At 34.4% G+C, this 19,118-nt stretch overlaps 1 protein-coding gene across 1 annotated transcript; it reads left to right on the forward strand.

Moving 5' to 3' along the window:
- Positions 1 to 8,994: 8,994 nt before the first annotated feature.
- Positions 8,995 to 17,144, forward strand: LOC141844197 (epoxide hydrolase 1-like). The gene is made up of 4 exons (XM_074732228.1): positions 8,995 to 9,306; positions 9,417 to 9,599; positions 14,813 to 15,054; positions 16,752 to 17,144. Exons 1-4 carry the CDS (start codon positions 8,995 to 8,997, stop codon positions 16,996 to 16,998), a joined length of 984 nt encoding a protein of 327 aa, XP_074588329.1. The 3' UTR covers positions 16,999 to 17,144.
- Positions 17,145 to 19,118: the final 1,974 nt, after the last annotated feature.

Raw genomic sequence — 19,118 nt, forward strand, 5'->3', positions numbered from 1 at the left:
AACTCATGGAGATCAAGACTCTTTCCAGTGTCGCCGATACTAGGAAATTCTGTTTCTAAGAAAACAACATCTCGGGCATCTCTTTCTGTCATTCCTCCATTCGGATGTTGTCCATACATGACATAACCCTTAGAGCCTTCAGGATATCTTATAAAGATAAACTTTCTAGCTTTAGGACCAAGTTTTCCAAACTTGTGAGAAGTGTCATGGACATATCCCGCTGAACCCCATGGGCGTAGATTATCTAAATTTGGTTTTTCACCACGCCATAACTCATAAGGGGTGGAAGGAACTGACTGTGAAGGTACGCGGTTAAGGATATAGGCCGCAGTCATTATAGCATCCCCCCAAAAAGATATTGGAAGGTTAGCATGCGCCATCATCGACCTAACCATATCTAACAGTGTTCTATTCCGTCTCTCAGCAACACCATTTTGTTGCGGTGTATATGGAATAGTTAGTTGCCTGCGTATTCCTTTTTCTTCACATAAAGTTCGGAACTCATCCGAAAGATATTCACGTCCTCGATCTGTCCGAAGAATTTTTATGGTTTTGCCTAATTGATTCTCAACCTCGGCCAAGAAGTGTTTGAAGCAATCTAACGCTTCATAGCGGTGAGCGATCAAATAGACATATCCATATCGTGAATAATCATCTATAAATGTGAGGAAATAGGAAGCCCCTTGACGGGTCTTCACACTCATGGGTCCGCAAATGTCGGAGTGGATCAATTGTAAGAGTTCAGTGGCTCTCTTAGCCTTTCCGAAAGGCTTGCGACATGCCTTACCGGCTAAACACGATTCGCAGACAGGAAGATTGACTTTAGCGAGTGAGCCAAGCAAGCCTTCTCGAGCTAACCTTGTCATTCTATCTTGTCCGATGTGTCCTAGCCGAGCATGCCAAATTTTTGAATCAAGGTTATTATCAGTATTCACCACATAAGACACAGGAAAATTATGATAATCCAAATCTAATTTAAACAAACCATCCATGAATAAAGCATGACCATATATAACATTATTCAAACAAATGTCAACTTGGTTGCTAGTAAAAGAAAAAGAGAAGTCTAATGCTAATAATGATGAGACTGATAGTAGATTATGCTGAACTCTAGGCGCATAGAGTACGTCATGGAGAGTCAAGACTCGTCCAGTTTTTAATTTGAGTTGATACACACCAACTCCAAGGACTTCCTCGCTGGAACCATTTCCCATGTATACTCTTTGCGATCCCGCTGAAATTCGGCGATAATCCACGAATCCTGCTCGATCCCTTGTTATGTGCTTGGTCGCTCCTGAATCAACTATCCATTCAGGATTTGTTCGAGCAACTAAGATATGCGAACAAACATGCACAGTTGGAGAGCAAAGAAATTGGAGTACCTTTGTCGGCTCAGTGCATTCACGAGCGAAATGTCCCAATTGCCCACAATTATAGCATTTGGCCTTTGACTTGTCTCTCTTTCCACCGCGCTTGCCTCTTTGGCGCTTCGGTGCCTGCCCCGCCTTAGAACTGGATGCAACATTTTGCCTCTTCCTTTTGAAGTTCTTCTTTGGACCCTTCTTGCCCTGTTGTCGGCCTCCCTGGGCGACAAGGGCAGTAGCACGCATAGCTTCCTCGCGCTCAGCCTCTAACTCCACATGGCGAGAGATGTCAGAAAAATTCTTAATGCTCTCATTGTGAGTGAGGATTTGTTTCATGTGAGTCCAAGAGTCTGGCAAAGATCTTATTACAGCTTGCACCTGCTGCTCATCAGTGAGATCGTGACCTGCAGACCTCAAGTCGCGGATCATGCTTGACATCATCCTAAGATGCTCAGTCATGGTCTGACGGGGATCTTTTCGGAGGGTCTCAAATTTCAAAACAAGAGCCCTTAACCTCGTGGTAGAGGTTCCTCCAAAAGCAATCTTTAAGTTATCCCACATATCCTTGGCAGTCTTACACTTTTCAAACTCGCCAATCAGATCATCCTGCATGCTGCTCAACAGTGTAAAGCGCGTGCTGCGATCTTTGTTGAACCATGAGTTGTAAGCCTCTTGATCTCTTCGGTGTTGCGCGGTGTTGCCTTCTGCAGGCGGGGTCATGGAGGTAGTAATGTGATCAAGCAACTCTTGCTCGTTCAAGAGATATTGGATTTTTCGATGCCATATGTCATAGTTAGTGTCATCTAACTTATCCCCTTTCGTTAAGTCAGCAATAACATTCTTTGAGGCCATGGGTGAATCACTACATTTACAATAATAATGAGAAGACTAAATTAACAATTCTACACATCAGTCTATTTGATTCAAAATCTACACTATAAAATTAAATATTCTCCATATAATAAGATCGAAAGTAGACTTAGACTACTACAATCATCTGCCATTTATATAAGAATATTCAATATTATTAGGGTAATTTTGATCAAATAATGTAAAGGGAGAGAAACTAACATCTCTCAATTAATAAACATGTATATACTAAACATGAATATTTAAATAAAGAATTAATAGCAACTAATCATGTTCAAAAGATATTCGAATAATTTTAAACAATAATTAAACATTCATGTTCAAAAAATAATTAATCATGCATGCTTCAAACAATAATTAATCATGCATGTTTGAAAAACTTTTCTTTAATAAAGGGTTCAACACATGATTTTAAATTATCAGATCATATATAGATTGCTTGAATATAAAGTGCATATTCAAAGTACTAAGAAAATCCTATCTAAAATTGCGATAACATCATAATAGCTAGCTAAAACAATTATTTGGAGGCGAGTGGGAGTCATATCACGGCGCCAGGGAACATGCCGTATGTGACGCCGGACTTGTCGTACTGCCAAATTTTCATTATGGTGGCGACGAGAGATCGGGTCAGCATTCCCTGCTGGTCCACGTCCAATAATGCGGCTAAGTCAAACTCGACCACGAGGCCCGCTCAATAAAATCACATTAGAGTGGCGTCTTGCAAGACGGTCAAGTTCACGTCGCCGACGAGCCGACGCCCTCACGTGGGCCTGTTCCATCGGGAAAATGCGTCTGGTCATAGGTGGACCACTTCCACGCACACCTGCAATAGTGCCTGCGCCACAGTCGCCTCCGCGCTCGCCTAGGATGCTAACCTCTCGGCACGCCACTGGGACACGGACGTCTCTGCGCCTGTGTGTGAGGCGTGCAGGGCCACTGTCGGGGACGTGGCTGCCGTTTGCGCGGCCTCTGTACCGGGCCGCCTGGCCACCGCGTTGGTTCGCCCAGCCTGCGTGGCGATGGGCGTCCGCAACCGGCCAACTCGCGTGACCACGGACTGCGTGACCTCGCGGGAGGCCGCGGTCGGCACGTCCGTGTGCATTGTCGTGGGCCGTGAGACTTGCATGGTCGCGTGAGCGGCCGGCATGGTCATGGACGGCGTGTCCGTCCACATGGATGTGAGCCGCGTCCCTCGCAGGCTCGCGAGCAGCGCCTCCGTCCTGCACGGGAATGTTGACCGAGCGAGTCGTGGGAGAAGCACGCAGTGCTGCAACATAATCCCTTGCAATCATCAGTCGCCGATATCCAATTGGCGCCACAGACTCCTGCGTGGGTGTTGGGCCACTGCCAACCATGCTATCCCCATTGTCGTCGGTGGCGATCTTCGTTGGTTCAAAATTATCTTCTTTCATTGCAGCAAGTTCTTGTGCATAAAGATCATCCGATGACATCATGGAGAAAGAAATGCGAAAGCTCTGATACCAATGTTAGATCTTGAAGGAGGTGAGTACCTTGTCCGTTGCGGAATCTCGTAGGATCAGGAAGAAGTCTACAAGAGTCTTCTTTGTGGTTTGTCGCTCCAAACACCCTCGGGATCCGATGCTGATTTCCCATGAGAGAAGTCTTGCACCGAGAGAGGGAGAGAAGGGGAGTCTTGCGCAAATCCTTTCCAAGAGAGGAAACTTGGCTTGCACAATTGATGGAAAAGGGATGATACCTCCATACCTTCTATAGCAAATCAAAGGTTGCATTTGGCAACCTTTTCCCTTCGGCAACCTTTCCAAGAGTTGTCTTTGGCAACCTTTCCAAAGGTTGTGCCCATTGTGAGCAACAACCAGTGACAACCGGTAACAGTGATGAATCAGGTTAAGTTAGGTCTTGTGTTATTCTGATCCTTCTGTTAAGTATACATGAATTTAGGTACGGAAGAAATCGAGCGAAAGACGCAGTGGACGAGAAGAATTGCGCGGGGAAGTGAACCGACAAGCTCAGTGCAATTCGAGGAACACGAAAACTGCAGAAGAATACGCCGGTGGAGCAAGAAGGACGTGTGCGACGTCTGAAGGAAGAGAAGCTGGAGGAAGCACGCTCGAGGGGCAAAAGATCGAAGTCGGATTTGAGTGAGCCTAACTCCGATTGGATATAAATCACCCAATCGACGATTCTACAAAAAGTCAACAAAAGTCAAACATATTGACTTTTGACCATTGACTTTGACCAGGATAGAAGACTTAGACTTGGACCTTTTGGACGTGACTTTTGAAAAAAAAAATATGATCAATTTTATTTTTTATCATATAAAATATAAATACTTAATTTTTATTAAGAATAATTCTCTTTATTTTTTATTAAAGATAAAGTTTATCCTTATTTAATCAACGGCTACAATCAAAGCCTATCTTCATCAACGGTTAGGATCGCATCAACGGATCAACGACCAAGAGAAAGTTCATCTATGATCAACGATTCAGATTTATTCTCTTGGACTATAAATAAGGTTTAGAGTTTTAGAAATTATATCATCAATTACTTTGTAATTTTCTCTCTAAGTCTCTGTGTTACAACTGTAAAAGTTTCTCCATCTAAAAGAGTTCTGATTGAGCATTAACCGCCTTTGAAGCAATGATCCAATTGCAATCAAGTTTCTTTTTAAAAAAAACGAGTATTATTCTTCTTAACCGTCTATTCATCCCTTTTAGCCCGTCCAACTTGATCCAATAAAAAAGATGTCCTTTTTTTTACCCTTTATTTTTTATCATAAATTCTAAATCTTAAATTTAACGCCGCACAAAGTCATATAAACTATATTAAACATGACTAGATGGGTTGACCTAAAAGAAATTTAGAAAAAAATATATTATTATTAACCCCTATAATTTTCTTGCTTATTTGCATTTAGAATCATGTTGTGATGTATTATATTCACATTTATAATTTGTTGAAAGGTGTTTGAGTTGAGTATTAAGTATATAAAGTTTGAACTTACAGTTTATATATTTTTATAATGTCCCCAAAGTAAATAACGCAATTTATATCTCAAACAATTAAGTATTTGAATGAATTTTTAAAATGTTAAGAAATTAATTCTTAACTAAATAATACCACAAAACAATCAAGCCTTATTTCACTCTTAACTAAATAATATAAACTTTAAATAACGTGGAAATAATATAAAAATTGAATGCTACATTTATTATTATTATTTTGTACATTTTAATTAAAGTTAACATAATAGAAATAAAAATATATTATAAGTTGAATAAATAATAAAGAAACGATGCATTTTGTTTTTAATAATCTACCTCGATTAATTTTAAAGGTAGATGAGAGAATAAATTCAAATATAACTTTATTAAGATTTAAACTATATTTCTCTTATTATTTTAATTTCTAAGTATTACTCTTTAGAGGTGAGGATATATTTTGTGTTTTAAAATTGGGGTAAGATGGCAATGAGTCGGATTTGGATTAGAGTCCATATACTTTGTCTTCCTTTTCATTTATTATATCCATCCTCAACGGTTATTCAATTTCTATCATCATCTCGATACCCATTGAAAGATCGGATATCCATCTTATCCTCATATACTTTATACTAATAATTTTCTTAATTGCATCTAACTATCATCATTCAACAAAAGCATATTAAAATTATTGGGATGCAATCAAAGTTCTACATTAAAAATATATAGAAAAGATCGTGAATTTATAAGATGGAAGATATCTCCAATGGTTTGAAGTTTTTTGGATAGAGCTCAAGAACAAAACCATGAGGGTTTAGGCTTAAAGTGAACAATATCATGTCATTGTGGAAATATTTTGATTCCATCGATACTAACAATTGGTATCAAAATCATGGTCTATATAAAACCATGTGGGAACTCTCGGGGAAAACGAAGAAAGTAGGGGAGGCTCAGATTGTTGGGATGCAATCAAAGTCTCACATTGAAAATACATGAAAAAGATTATGAGTTTATAAGATGAAAGATATCTCTATTGATTTGAGGGGTAGAGCCCAAGAACAAAACTATGAGGGCTTAAGCCCAAAGTGGACAATATCAAAAGTAGGACTTAGGCCCAAAGTGAACAATATCAAAAGTGGGCAATATCATATTATTATGGAGATATTCTGATTCTATCTGTACTAACAAAAATTAATACCATATAAAAATTTTAATAAAAATATATTAGAATTAATATCATATATAAAAAATATAAAATTAAATAAAAACAGAATAAATATCTATAGGTTACGAGTGTGAAGGAGAACATCAGATTTTTTTTAAATTAGTCACTTGAGAAATGAAAGGAAAAATAATTAATGGATATATATATATATATATTAATCAGATATTCGAGTGGGATATTAATAATTTTAACAAACCTGGTGAATTTGAAAATTCTCATATTAAATTACTCGATTATTTAATCAGGTCTAAAAATCCTTGAGTCAGATATAAATTCACATTCGGAGGAAATTATCATTCATAATTAGAAGTATTTCATGATAAATTAGAAAAAAAATGTAATTTGGTAAATTATTGGGCAAAAAATTAAAAATACAATTTTTTTATTATTAAAAGTTTACTCCATTTTAAAAAAATATCAAAAGAATATCTTATCATATTTTTCATCTTAAAGATATTATATATTTTAATACTATTGCGTGGTTTTGATAAGACAAGTTATTATTTTAACTTATCAAATTATTATAGCTAGAATAATATTATATCAATTCTTTTAACTTATCAAAAATATTTTAATATTATTATAATATTTTAAATTAAAACTGCTACAATGTATAACCATTTTAACAATTATTGTAATGTATAACATTTTTAATCACAATAACTACTATGTAACTAAAATTGATTGTGGTAGTTTAGAATAAAACTATTATGTATTATAATTGTTTGATCAAAATTAATATAACAATAAAAATATTATTTGGATAAAAATAGAATAAAACTCTCTTTTATATATATCAAAATAGAATAACTCACATTTTTATCCTAAATTATATTATTTGTAATTTTTAAAATAAAATTCAACAAAAATCTGAAAGAGCAATGTGGACAGATCCAAAGAGATATATATATAAAATAAAATTGATATTCTATAAATCTTAAAATACATGACTATCCACGATATCAGAATTGAGGTGCTCGAAACTTTCGAGCACCTAGAATAATAAATAATATCATTTTATATATTTTTTAATTTATTTTTTAAATTTATTAAGTCATTTAAGATTTTTTTTAAATTTAAGGGTTGAGTTATAGTATTAAATATAAAAAAAATAAAATAAAATTATTATATATTTATTTTTTTTAAATCATTTAAGATTTTTTTTAACAGTTAGGGTTAGATTATAGTATTAAATATAAAAAAAATTTAAAATTAAAAAATAAAATAATACTATTTATTGTACTAGATGTCCAAAATTCTTCTAGATGCTCGAATTTTGATATCGCATACCGTCACGTATTTTAAGACTCGTAAGATATATATATATATATATATTAATGTCGAGGAAATTAATGAGGAATAAAGCATTAATTTAACGTCAACCTCCAACGACTACAATTAAAACTTTGACCTTTTTGGCTGTTCGAATTTTATATTTTTATATTTTTCTCAAAACCCCAAAATTATAATAAAATTGCAATAGTGAAGTAAATTTTTATGCTTAGTTATTGTCCTGCCTAATTTTTCATCCAAAACTCGTCGATTCAAAAAAATCAAGTTAGTGTTGCAAATTTTAAGATTGGAATTGAATCGGGTTGGATCCGAAATTGATCCAAATTTTTTTTTTCGGATTCAGGTTGACTCGATTAGGACTTTAGGATATAATTTAGATAATTAAAATTTTAAATTTAAATATTTAAATTTATAAAATATAATTATTATATAATTTAGATGAGATTTATTATTTTGTGTTTAAAATAAAATATTATTATAATCTGTATTTTAAATTTTTATTAAATTATTTTCTTAAATTAAATCGAGTTAGTCGGATTATCTGTGTATTATAATGTATTATTTTGTTCAATTATATACCTAACACCCCTACTATTTTGTTAGGTATATTTACTCAAATGTCTTCCAATACTATTATCTTTTGTCTAAATCGTTTATCTAATTTTGACATTATAACATCTATGATTTTATAGTCGTTACAATGCAATTCAACTTGCTACTGTAGCAATTAAGAAATTGTAACCATTATATCTGTTCTAGTTGTAGAGTTATAAAATTAATCATAATTATTATAATTATTATAGTTGTAATAACTATAATTTTATAATTATTAAGAAATCATAATTATTAAAATTTTATAACTCTTGTAACATAATTTTATTATAATATATCGAAAGATATTTAGAATTAGTAGGATGAGGTATATAAAAAAAAATCATAGGATGTCTCTTTAATTAATGATTTAGAAATAAATAGATATTTGTTTATTTTTGCCGATTAATATTATTTTAACAAGATTTTTAAAAAAATATACACAAGAAAAAGAAAATCCAGGACTGAGTGAGTCAAACTGACACCTGTCCAAGTTTGGAAATTCCAATTCCCACAGATAAAACATTAATTCCAGGTGCTAAAATGTAATCAGTGCTCAATTTGTTATAATGATTAATACAGGTACTAAATTGAAAGATTTCCCCTTCTATAAAATTGAACGCTTGGTTTCCCTCCTCGTTCCGATCGAAAGCAGAGCGGAGATCACCAGAGCGGATCGAAGGCGATGGAGTGGCCGATCAAGGATGGGGAGATGGCCGGGATCTCGCACAGGATGGTGCCTGTGAACGGCATCAACCTGCATGTCGCCGAGAAGGGCGACGGCCCCGACGTGGTCCTCCTCCTCCATGGCTTCCCGGAGCTCTGCTACTCCTGGCGCCACCAGATCGCTGCCCTCGCAGCCCTCGGCTACCGCGCCGTCGCCCCAGACCTCCGTGGATTCGGAGACTCCGATGTCCCCGCCGATCCATCCGCCTATACTATGCTCCATGTCGTCGGCGACCTCGTCGCCCTCATCGAATCCCTAGGCCAAGACAAGGTCAGCCGATCCAATCTCTGTCCGATGACTTCGATTCGATTTCTGGATTATTGTTGGCGATCGATGCGGTTCGATTAATGGCGCGATCGCGATTGCAAATGGCAAGCTAGGTCTTCGTGGTGGGGCACGATTGGGGCGCGATGGTGGCGTGGTGTCTGTGTATGTTCCGGCCCGATAAGGTGAGGGCTCTGGTGAACATGAGTGTTGCTTTCCGCCCGAGGATTCCTGGCCTGAAGCCGGTGGAGGCGCTCCGTGCGGCGTTCGGCGATGACTACTATATTTGTGCATTCCAGGTACCTAATCCACACCTCCTCTCTTCTCTCTTCATTTCAATTTTACTTTTCATAAATGCCCTTTCCCATAGATCTGTGCATTTTTTTCCTGCTCCATAGATCTGTGCATTCCAATTCCGTCTTCCTTGTTCGATCTGCTCCTCTTGCATTTGGTTTACCCTTGTTTGAAAATCTAGATTGATCAATGTTGCACTTCAAAACACTGTAGATCAAAATGAATGCTATAATTAATATTGTAGTTCCTTGGATAACCTAGAACGGCCATACCTTTATGTGGAAATCACGTGAATCTTATTGACTAATGAATTCGACCGGACCAAGATTAAATAAGAGTTGTATCATGTGAGGTGACTATTAGGGACCTTCTTGCGCTTTATCCCGTGCCTGACTATGCAATAAAATATATGTTAATTCTAATAAAGAGAGGCCGATGGAATAGGCGAATTAAGAGAAGATTGTCTACTTCAAAAATTAATTGGAAGAAACTTAAATATCTGAATTATTAAAAAATATAATACATGTTAAATTTTTGGAGGTAAAAATAAAAAGGGCACCCTGAATTATGATGTCTCTTTTTTAAAAAACATAAGTACATCCCTTATATATTTTATTTCGAGAATATCCTTTCAATTTAACACTTAATATAATATTATTGTAATGTTAGAGTAGCTACTTAGTAGTTTCTACACCTTGTAGCAACTAATAGGTAGCTACTATAATTATTTTTAAATAATTTTAACTAATATAAAATGATTTTGACGAAATTTAAATAATTTTGATTAAGTTGGTAAAAAGTATTTTGATATAATAGTGGTTAGAGTTTATGATTTAAGATTTTAGAATTTAACTTTGACTGTTTTAAAGTAATTTGACTAATTGATGAATTTTAATTAATTTTGATTAAATTAGTAAAAATTATTTTGATATAATATCGATTTGTGTGTAATAATTTCGATTAAAGTGACATAGTTAGTTTTTCATAGTTGTATTTAAATCCTAAACCTTAAAATCTTGAACCATGAATCTTAACTCTCAACACTATTATATTAAAATATTCTTTATCAATTTGGTCAAATTATTTAAGCTTCATTGAAATCATTTTAAATTAATCAAAATCATTTTAGAATAGTTATAGCAGCTACTTAGTAGCTTCTACAATATTAGATAAAGAGTATTAGAGCATCCCCTATGCGGCGTTAATTGGGGGTGTTATAACGTCCCTTGGTGTTAAACACCAATATGGGGCGTTAAAGCTTTTGAACGCGTTCAAGGTTTAGAACGCATTCAAGTGCAGTGGGGTGGGCCAGCCCCCTAGCTGGCCCACCCCACATGCATTTTTTTATTTTTTTATTTTTTAATTATATTTATTAAACGGTTAGTTTTAACGGCTATAAACGGTTAGTTTTAATTTTTATTAAAAAATTAAAAATTAAATAAAATGGTTAGTTTTTTAACGGCTAGTTCAAAATTTCGTCTATTAATATCTACCAATGTGTACACATATTTTCATTCTAACTCACTATACTTTCCAATTCTACTCTTTAAATATTCTTTCTATCTATTTTTTTAGATGATTGAGTGGATTGTGGGACCCATAAATAATAGTGTTAATATTAAAAGGAAGGTGGGTAAAAGAGGTATGTTATTATAATGAGTATGGGGTAGTGGATCCTATGCTTTTTAACGAGGTAAAGGGTGTTATAATGAGGATGAATTGTGGATGCCCTTTTGGGGATAAAACATTTGATCGGATGTCCTTTTTGACTTTTTTTTTTTAAAAACATTCTATTTATATAATTAAGGACGTCTTTGATTTTCATCCCAATTGGGTTGTTCATGCATGTACCATAATTCTTGGGCGGCGTATATGAATTTTTCACTAGAACATGACAGTGTTATTAATGCTTACACCGGTGCAGGCGTTAAATAAAGAAGGTACTTTTCTCGAGGTGAATTAAACAATTTCAGTTCTTAGGTCCTCACCTGCCTAGCAGTTATTTCTTTTCCTTTTTTAAAAAAATACTCCTCCAGTTTAAAGTTATTATTTTCGCTTGTTGTTAAGATAATTCGATCATTAACATCATATTTTCAAGGTACAAGGTCATTTACATCAGTTTGGGCCCTATAAATTTATTTATTTATTGACATTTTTATAGTCACCAAATGCTACAAGTAGAATTTATCATTGTGTAATCTAATTTGTAAATAAGCTTGTAGTTAAAATATGAGTATGGTTTTTTAAAAAAATTTTAGCTTTAATATGAGTCACATGAGCTTGTGATTTCATAAATATTAAAAACTTAAATTTATAGATCACAAGTTAATTATTATAGTTGTAAGTTTATTTGCAAATTAGTTTGCGACGAAATTTTAAGAAATCATGAGCTTTTTAATTTATGGTTTTTACATAAGTCGTAATATGAGTTTGATACTTTAAAAATGTTAAGAAAATTTTAAATTTATGGGGCATAGATTAATTTATAAATTAACATGTGTCCTAGATATAACAAATATTAATGAATAAAAGCATTTTGAAAATTTAGCAAATTACAAGAGCAAACTAAAATTTTCCTTAAAATGTAAGTTAAATTAAAAAAATTATTTTATCTATTTCTTTTTTTATAGCACTCTTCGATATTATATTTAGTCTTTCATACTTCGTAAAATATAAATTAACCTTGTCTTATCCTTTTTATGCAATGGACTGCACATGTATAAAGATAAATTAAGGGTACATTCGACAAAAAAATGCAATTAGAGTTTTATTCCATAATGATTACGATGTCGAACAGAATAATGATTATTTCAGAAGTGAAAAATTAGAGAATAATGGTAGAGAAAACGAGCATAAAAAGTTGGAAAAATGAAGAGAAGCTGTGGTGCCACTATCTTTAGGGTTTTTATCAAAAAAAGAAAATTATATTCAATAATAAAAAATCATTCAAAAATAGTTAATAGTTAAATATATGTATAAATAGACCTTAAACAAAATCCTAATTTGTACAAGTCAAAAATACCCTCAAACTCTAAAAATAAAAAATTACTATAGTAAAAAACTATGTTTGAAGCCTTTGAAAATCATTAAACGATGTCTGAAAAGCACGAAAGTGGGTTGATACGGATTTCATCCGGTATCGAATAGAGGTATCTAAAAGAGCTTTGATTAGCAACCGACCGTATCTTATTCTGATACCCAAGTAAAAAGTTATGACTCGTTGAACTCCTCCTGCGTCACCCTTTATCAGATTACATCCTTTTATTTAAATGGAAATATTTAGAAAGTATGATGAACAATTTAACATAAAAATATGATGATTAGATGAAATCATAATTTTTCCTTCCTGAATTCCAGTCCGACCTTGTCACGTGCACAGTAGTTGTTGGCAGAGGAAAAGGGAATCACATTTAAGTGTGATATTCTATGGAAAATAGAATGAAAAGTAAATAATTTATAGCGGCAAAATGAAACTTTCTCATTAAACTATTATCTGCTTGCAGAATTTTGCCTTCTATATTGCCCTAGTTCTGATGTGCAGTCTAGCAATAATTTTTCTTTTTCAGACAACACTACCACTGTTTGCATTGACTTCTTAATATGGTTGCTTGACTTGCTTGAATTAGCCCTGCCCTTTGTTTTCAGAAAGAGTCATTGCATTGTTCATATATCATCTCTAAGGTGGCACATAAATAGAATTTCCCGATATATGTACGTAGAGCTGATTTGTAGACGACAACACGAATATATCATTTAATGAAGAAACATTCAACTATACAAGGACCCCACTTATTTGACCTTCCACCTGGCACCACCTAAATAGCAGATAAGATTCCCGTTTTAATGTTATCTGACAAGTGAAATAAGTACTTTCCTCGAGGAAGGAAACTTAATGTGATTGCTGCTATTGACTTTACTTCATATTCTCTGCAATACAGTATTGTTCATCGATTAAATAGTTTTGTTTTGAACACGAAATTCAAAAGTAGTTTGATATTTATTATGCTACATTTTAGTTAAACCGCATAGGCAGATTTCGCGATTTCTAATTTCACGTACCTAACTTTTATAATATCAAAATCATGCACCGCATCATTCCAGTTATATCCCTCCTCTTTTTGTTCACCCCTCAAAAAATTTCTCTTTCTTCTTTAAATTTTTATTCTGCCCATTTAAAAATTTACCGTTCTCAATTTATGCTATTGAATTCAAATCTAAAGGCATAAATACATTAAGAAGGCTTCTAGGAATATATTGGTTTTGATTTAAAGTGATTCAGAGTTCTCTAGGTCTATTATATCTATGCCATGTGAATTTGATCGTGTAAATTAAGAGCAATAATTTTTAACTCATAAAGGCTTGATAAAGACTTATAAGGTCTAAGATAATGATACTCACTAATCAACATCATTAATGGGTTCCTAGGACTCCCTTAGTGTGAAAAATGTCAAATTTTTGAATTTTCAAATGACGTAGATCTATCATCCAGTTTTGTCCAAAACTAACTGACAGACTTAGAAAACTCCGAATCATTTCAAACAAAAATCAATGTACTCTTAGAAACCTTCTTAATGTAATGCTTTTAGATCTAAATTTAATAGTGTAAATTGAGAGAAGTGAATTTTTAAATTTACAAAGACTTGAAAATATTTATCACAAGTTCATTATAAGACCTAGGATGATGATACTTACTAACCAATAGCACCAATAGTTTTCTAGGACTCCCCTAGTTCGAAAAATATCAAAATTTTGAATTTTCTAATAGTGTAGGTCCATTAGGACGAAACTGATTGATGGACTTATAGAACTCTGAATCATTTCAAATTAAAATCAATGTATCTATGTCCTTAGATTTGAATTCGATAGTGTAAATTGAGAGCGGTGAATTTTTAAATGGTAGAACACAAATTTTAAAAAGAGAGAGGAACTTAGAGTAGTGAAAGAAGGAGGGATTATAACGGAAATGCGCTGCGTGATTTTGATATTGTAAAAGTTAGGTATGCAAAATGGGAAATCTCAAAATTTGTACGTGCGGTTCAGTAAAATGTCGTTTATTATGCTACAGCTAAAGAAACAAAAGTTTCCTTTTGAATCATAGTAATATCTTGTTAATTTTATTGTAGGAACTTTGTGCCCATAGATCTCTTGCATAACCAGATGAAACTAATCCTTTTACCATTCTAGTACTTAAAAAGTTGCCTGAACTAAACAACTGCAGGAACCTGGACGAACTGAAGCCGAGTTTGCCCGCTTTAGCACTTCTTTGGTGATCAAGAAGTTCTTGACCTACCATGATCCTGGTCCAGTTATTGTGCCAAAGGATAACGGATTTGGAACTGCACCAGCACAGGATGCTGCTCTTCCTTCTTGGCTTTCAGAGGAAGATATCAACTACTACGCCAGCAAATTTGAGAAGTCAGGCTTTACTGGGGGACTCAACTACTACAGAGCTTTAGATCTGTAAGTTGCTTCTACTGATCTATATTTGATCTCAAGAATAATTTGCTTTCCATAACTTTTTAAAATAAAATAAAATAAAATTCTTGTTTGAGAAAGTGTTCTAAAATTACTCGTTAGTTCCTGATTTTGTGTCTCTAGAATGTTGAATATTTCCCCCAGTAGAAGTATACAAACACACAAATAAAAGCAAAACTTAACATATATAAACATATATTCGAAAAAAGAATATGAATTTATATAATAGAATCTGAGAGTAAAAGGGCAACTAAACCTAGACAAAAGAACTCTCTTTTTGCGAAGAAAACATTCTTGGTCTTCTATAGTTTCTGTTCCCGCTTGAAATCGCCTCCGGATGAGTCATCGAATACCTAGCTCATATGTTGACTCACCAAAAACGGTACCCACGACCAGCTGAGGAGGAGGACGTTGGGTTCTGGTGTACAACTGAGCGCTGAGCTGCAAGGAGGAAGACAAAGGTGAGAACGGAGACTAGGGATGTCCTAGCTCATTTGCTCCGATGCTCAAGTCAAGTAGCAGTAGGAGAGGAAAACACAAAAATGAAGAAGTAAGGATGTTCTTAGTCGTGTGTGTACCTGCACCCGCGAGAGGCAAGATCGTTATATAAAATTACCAAAGATAAAGACGTCCTATCTTAATTAAGGAGAATATTCCATCAGTGAAGATATTGTCAGAGGAGATATCCCATCGCTGGTAAGGAAACTATCCCATATCCCATCGCTGTAGCGAAGGGTCCTATCTCCTATGCCTGGTACGGTATCAGCCTATGTCATCCTAAATCATGATGCATTAATAGGGCAGGTGAGTTGTCCCAAATATCATGTCATAGCACGTGTCCTTATGACGGTGGTCTGATAAGCTGAATGACGGAGTGTTAGGGGACTCGGAAGGACCGAGTTGATTGAACACTGAGCAAAGCACTGGGCGAGTAGAGCTTAGGCAGCAAAGAGAGTTCAGACTGAGACTACTCGAGATCGGTAGCCGAGACATGGTTCGAGATGGAAGCTCGGGGCCGAGTGCAGACTTAGTTGGGAGGTCCGCACTTGGAGCTAGGTGTTGAACCCGAGTGGAGTAGTTGAGTATTATGTTTCGAGTCGAGCTAGTTGTCGAGTTGGAGAGTCAGAGTCGACCTGTTGGCCGAGTCAGGGAGTCAGAGTCGAACTGTTTGCTGAGTCGGGGCCTGACCACCTTGCTAGGGTAGGAAGCGTGAGCGTAGAATTTGGTTGTAGAGCCTTGGTATGGGACCAAGCTAGTCAGTCCTGAAGTCAAGCCTTCTGCCCGACATGTTGTCTCCAATCGGACCAAGTCTTAACCTTCTAGATCAAGTTATACCAACTCACAACAGTCTCCAAATACATCTACCAGGCTTCTAATTAAATGCTCAACCATTAGGAAATTCACAGCCTTAGCTGCCACAACAAGGTTTATTTTAGCATTGGCCCATAATTAAGCTTGCAAGGCCCAATATTGTACTGAACCAAACAAACTTTAGGCTGCTGTCTTTCCATACTTATGATTTGAAATGAACTCAGTGTTTAAGCTAAATAAATCTTGTCTTATCACAAAATTGTAACACTTTTGAGAGTTGAGATAAACTGTGTCTTCTATTCAACTACTAGAGCTTTCTTATCATTTTCCCATTCTATCATGCATCAAAAGCACATCAATTATGACTGCAGGAACTGGGAGCTTACTGCACCATGGACCGGAGTGCAGATAAAAGTTCCAGTTAAGTTTATAGTTGGGGATCAAGACCTAGCCTTCCATTTCCCTGGTGTCCAGGACTACATCCATAATGGTGGCTTCAAAAGAGATGTTCCTCTCTTGGAGGACATAGTCATCATGAAAGGAGCAGGCCACTTCATCAACCAGGAGAAGCCACAGGAGATCAGCAACATGATCATTCAGTTCATCAAAAAATTCTGATCTGCTTCTCTCCAGAACAACCAGTAAGTTCTCTGTCCTATCGGTCGAGTTTCATTCTGTAGGTTTATGATTTCTTCATCACAACTTGGAATAATTCTCAGCAGATGATGCATCAGTACTGCTTGTTTTTATGTTTGTATCGAAGAAGACTGTTGGTTCAGTGTATTTTCCTTTTCAAGAAGTCATTCAACAGGTCTGTAAACACACAAGTCATGACCTCCTAATTATCCTATTCCTTCCCGTGGTTGTCTGATCTATTTAAGTTTGTCTTAAGTTAGATCATGGATTGGATTGGATTTGGTTTCATTTTAGGATTCACTTTAGCTGTGAGGAGAGGAGAGTAAGAGTTTTGAGGAATTTGAGGGTCACTCCTAGATGTAAACGCGTTAAGCACCTCGCAAGTTATTCGGGTTTCGATTTGAAAAAAAAATTTATTTAAGTTTGTTCGATTAAGTTAATGAGCTAAGCTTGAGTCTGATTTTCAGTTCAAAAATATTATCAAGCTGAGCTCGAAATTAATAATATTTAATTTATGAGTTTATGAATATGTTCGTTTAGAGACTTACGAACGTGTTTGTTAAAAGACTCACGAACATATCTATTAAGGGACTCATTTTTCTTATTATATATATATATATAATTAAATGTTATATGAATTATAAATATTATATGTTAACGAGTCGAGTTTGAACAAGCTCGTTTAATTTTTAAACGAATTAATTTCGAATCGAGTTTGAGCCGTTTGTTAACTATTTAATTTCATAATTAGGAACTAACCTTGAACTTAGAAATTAAAGCTTAAATTGAACTCGAGTTGAGTTCAAGTTTAGAGAAAACGAACTGGACCGAGCTCGAGCCTCTTATGTTTTGTTTGGGAGGAGGTGAGGGAAGGGGAAGTAAGGGTAAATAAGGGGAATGAAACTTTAAACTTTATTTGGAAAGGAGTGAGGGAAGAGAAGGGAAGGGTAGAGAAGGGTAAGTTTTAATCTTCCTTACCCATGAAAAAGGAGATTTTCTTACATTCCAATTTGGGGTCTAAAGAAAGGGAAGACAACTCTAAATATTATTTGTTCAATTTTATCCCTATTTTAAAATATTAATTCTTAAATAATTTATTTAATTTAAATTTTTTAAATTTCTCTAGTTGAGCACGATCTTTTCATTCTTTTCTTACATCAATAAATTTTTATAGAAATATATGTAAAAATATTGATTTATCCTTTATCGTATAGTATATAGAGTATATAGATTTATATTTTAAATGATTATTGTATATCTACTTATTTTTTTTAAAATTTTTTTATTTTTTTAAATCATAAATATTAATTTTAGTTGATCTCATAAGGTGGTTTTGGTAAGAAAAATTTTAAATCGATTTAATGTCTATATCTATTTTTTCACATGTAGATTTATTTTAAGAAATAAAGGTATTTTTATAATTTTATATATTTAACATTTATTCCCTTTTCTTTCCTCCCAAACAAGGTAACTAACACGTGTTACGTTAATGAATCTTCTTTTCCTCTCAAATAAAGAGAACATAAATATTTTTCTTCCCTTCTCCTCCTTTTCCCTGTCGTTAATAAATTTTCTCTCACTCCATCCAAATAGAGGGTTATTGTTCGGCTCGGCTCACTTCGATTACACCCCTAACCACTACCTACACAACTTGATCACCTTTTATGGGTTAATAATAATTTCAACTTATTCAAGTCTTTTTTTTAGATAAAGACAAATTATTTATCAAATAATGATGGATTTTGTTTGAGACTACTACGAGTAAATGTCATGTGTAATTTTTATTATTTGTTGCGGAATATAAAGTTTATAAATGTTATATGCTCTCGGAGTTACGGACTAATAGTAAGGCACTTTCGCAATTAATGAAGCATCCACGAGCTAAATATTCTTAGTTATAACACACTGTAGATTAATTTTTTTTAATGGGAAGATAACTCTAGATTGTTGATTGTGGAGTCATAGGTCATTCATACTTCCCGATTTATCTTAGTAATTAATAGAAAATTTTTGTAAGGTCGGATCGATCATTTTCACGATTAATTGGTTCGAAAAATTATATATCTAGATTTATAAAAAAAATATATATTATGTAATTCGTT

Source organism: Curcuma longa, chromosome 13 (assembly GCF_044706935.1).
Source record: "Curcuma longa cultivar G26 ecotype Majalengka, Jawa Barat chromosome 13, ITB_CL_G26_1.1, whole genome shotgun sequence".
NCBI lineage: Eukaryota > Viridiplantae > Streptophyta > Magnoliopsida > Zingiberales > Zingiberaceae > Curcuma > Curcuma longa.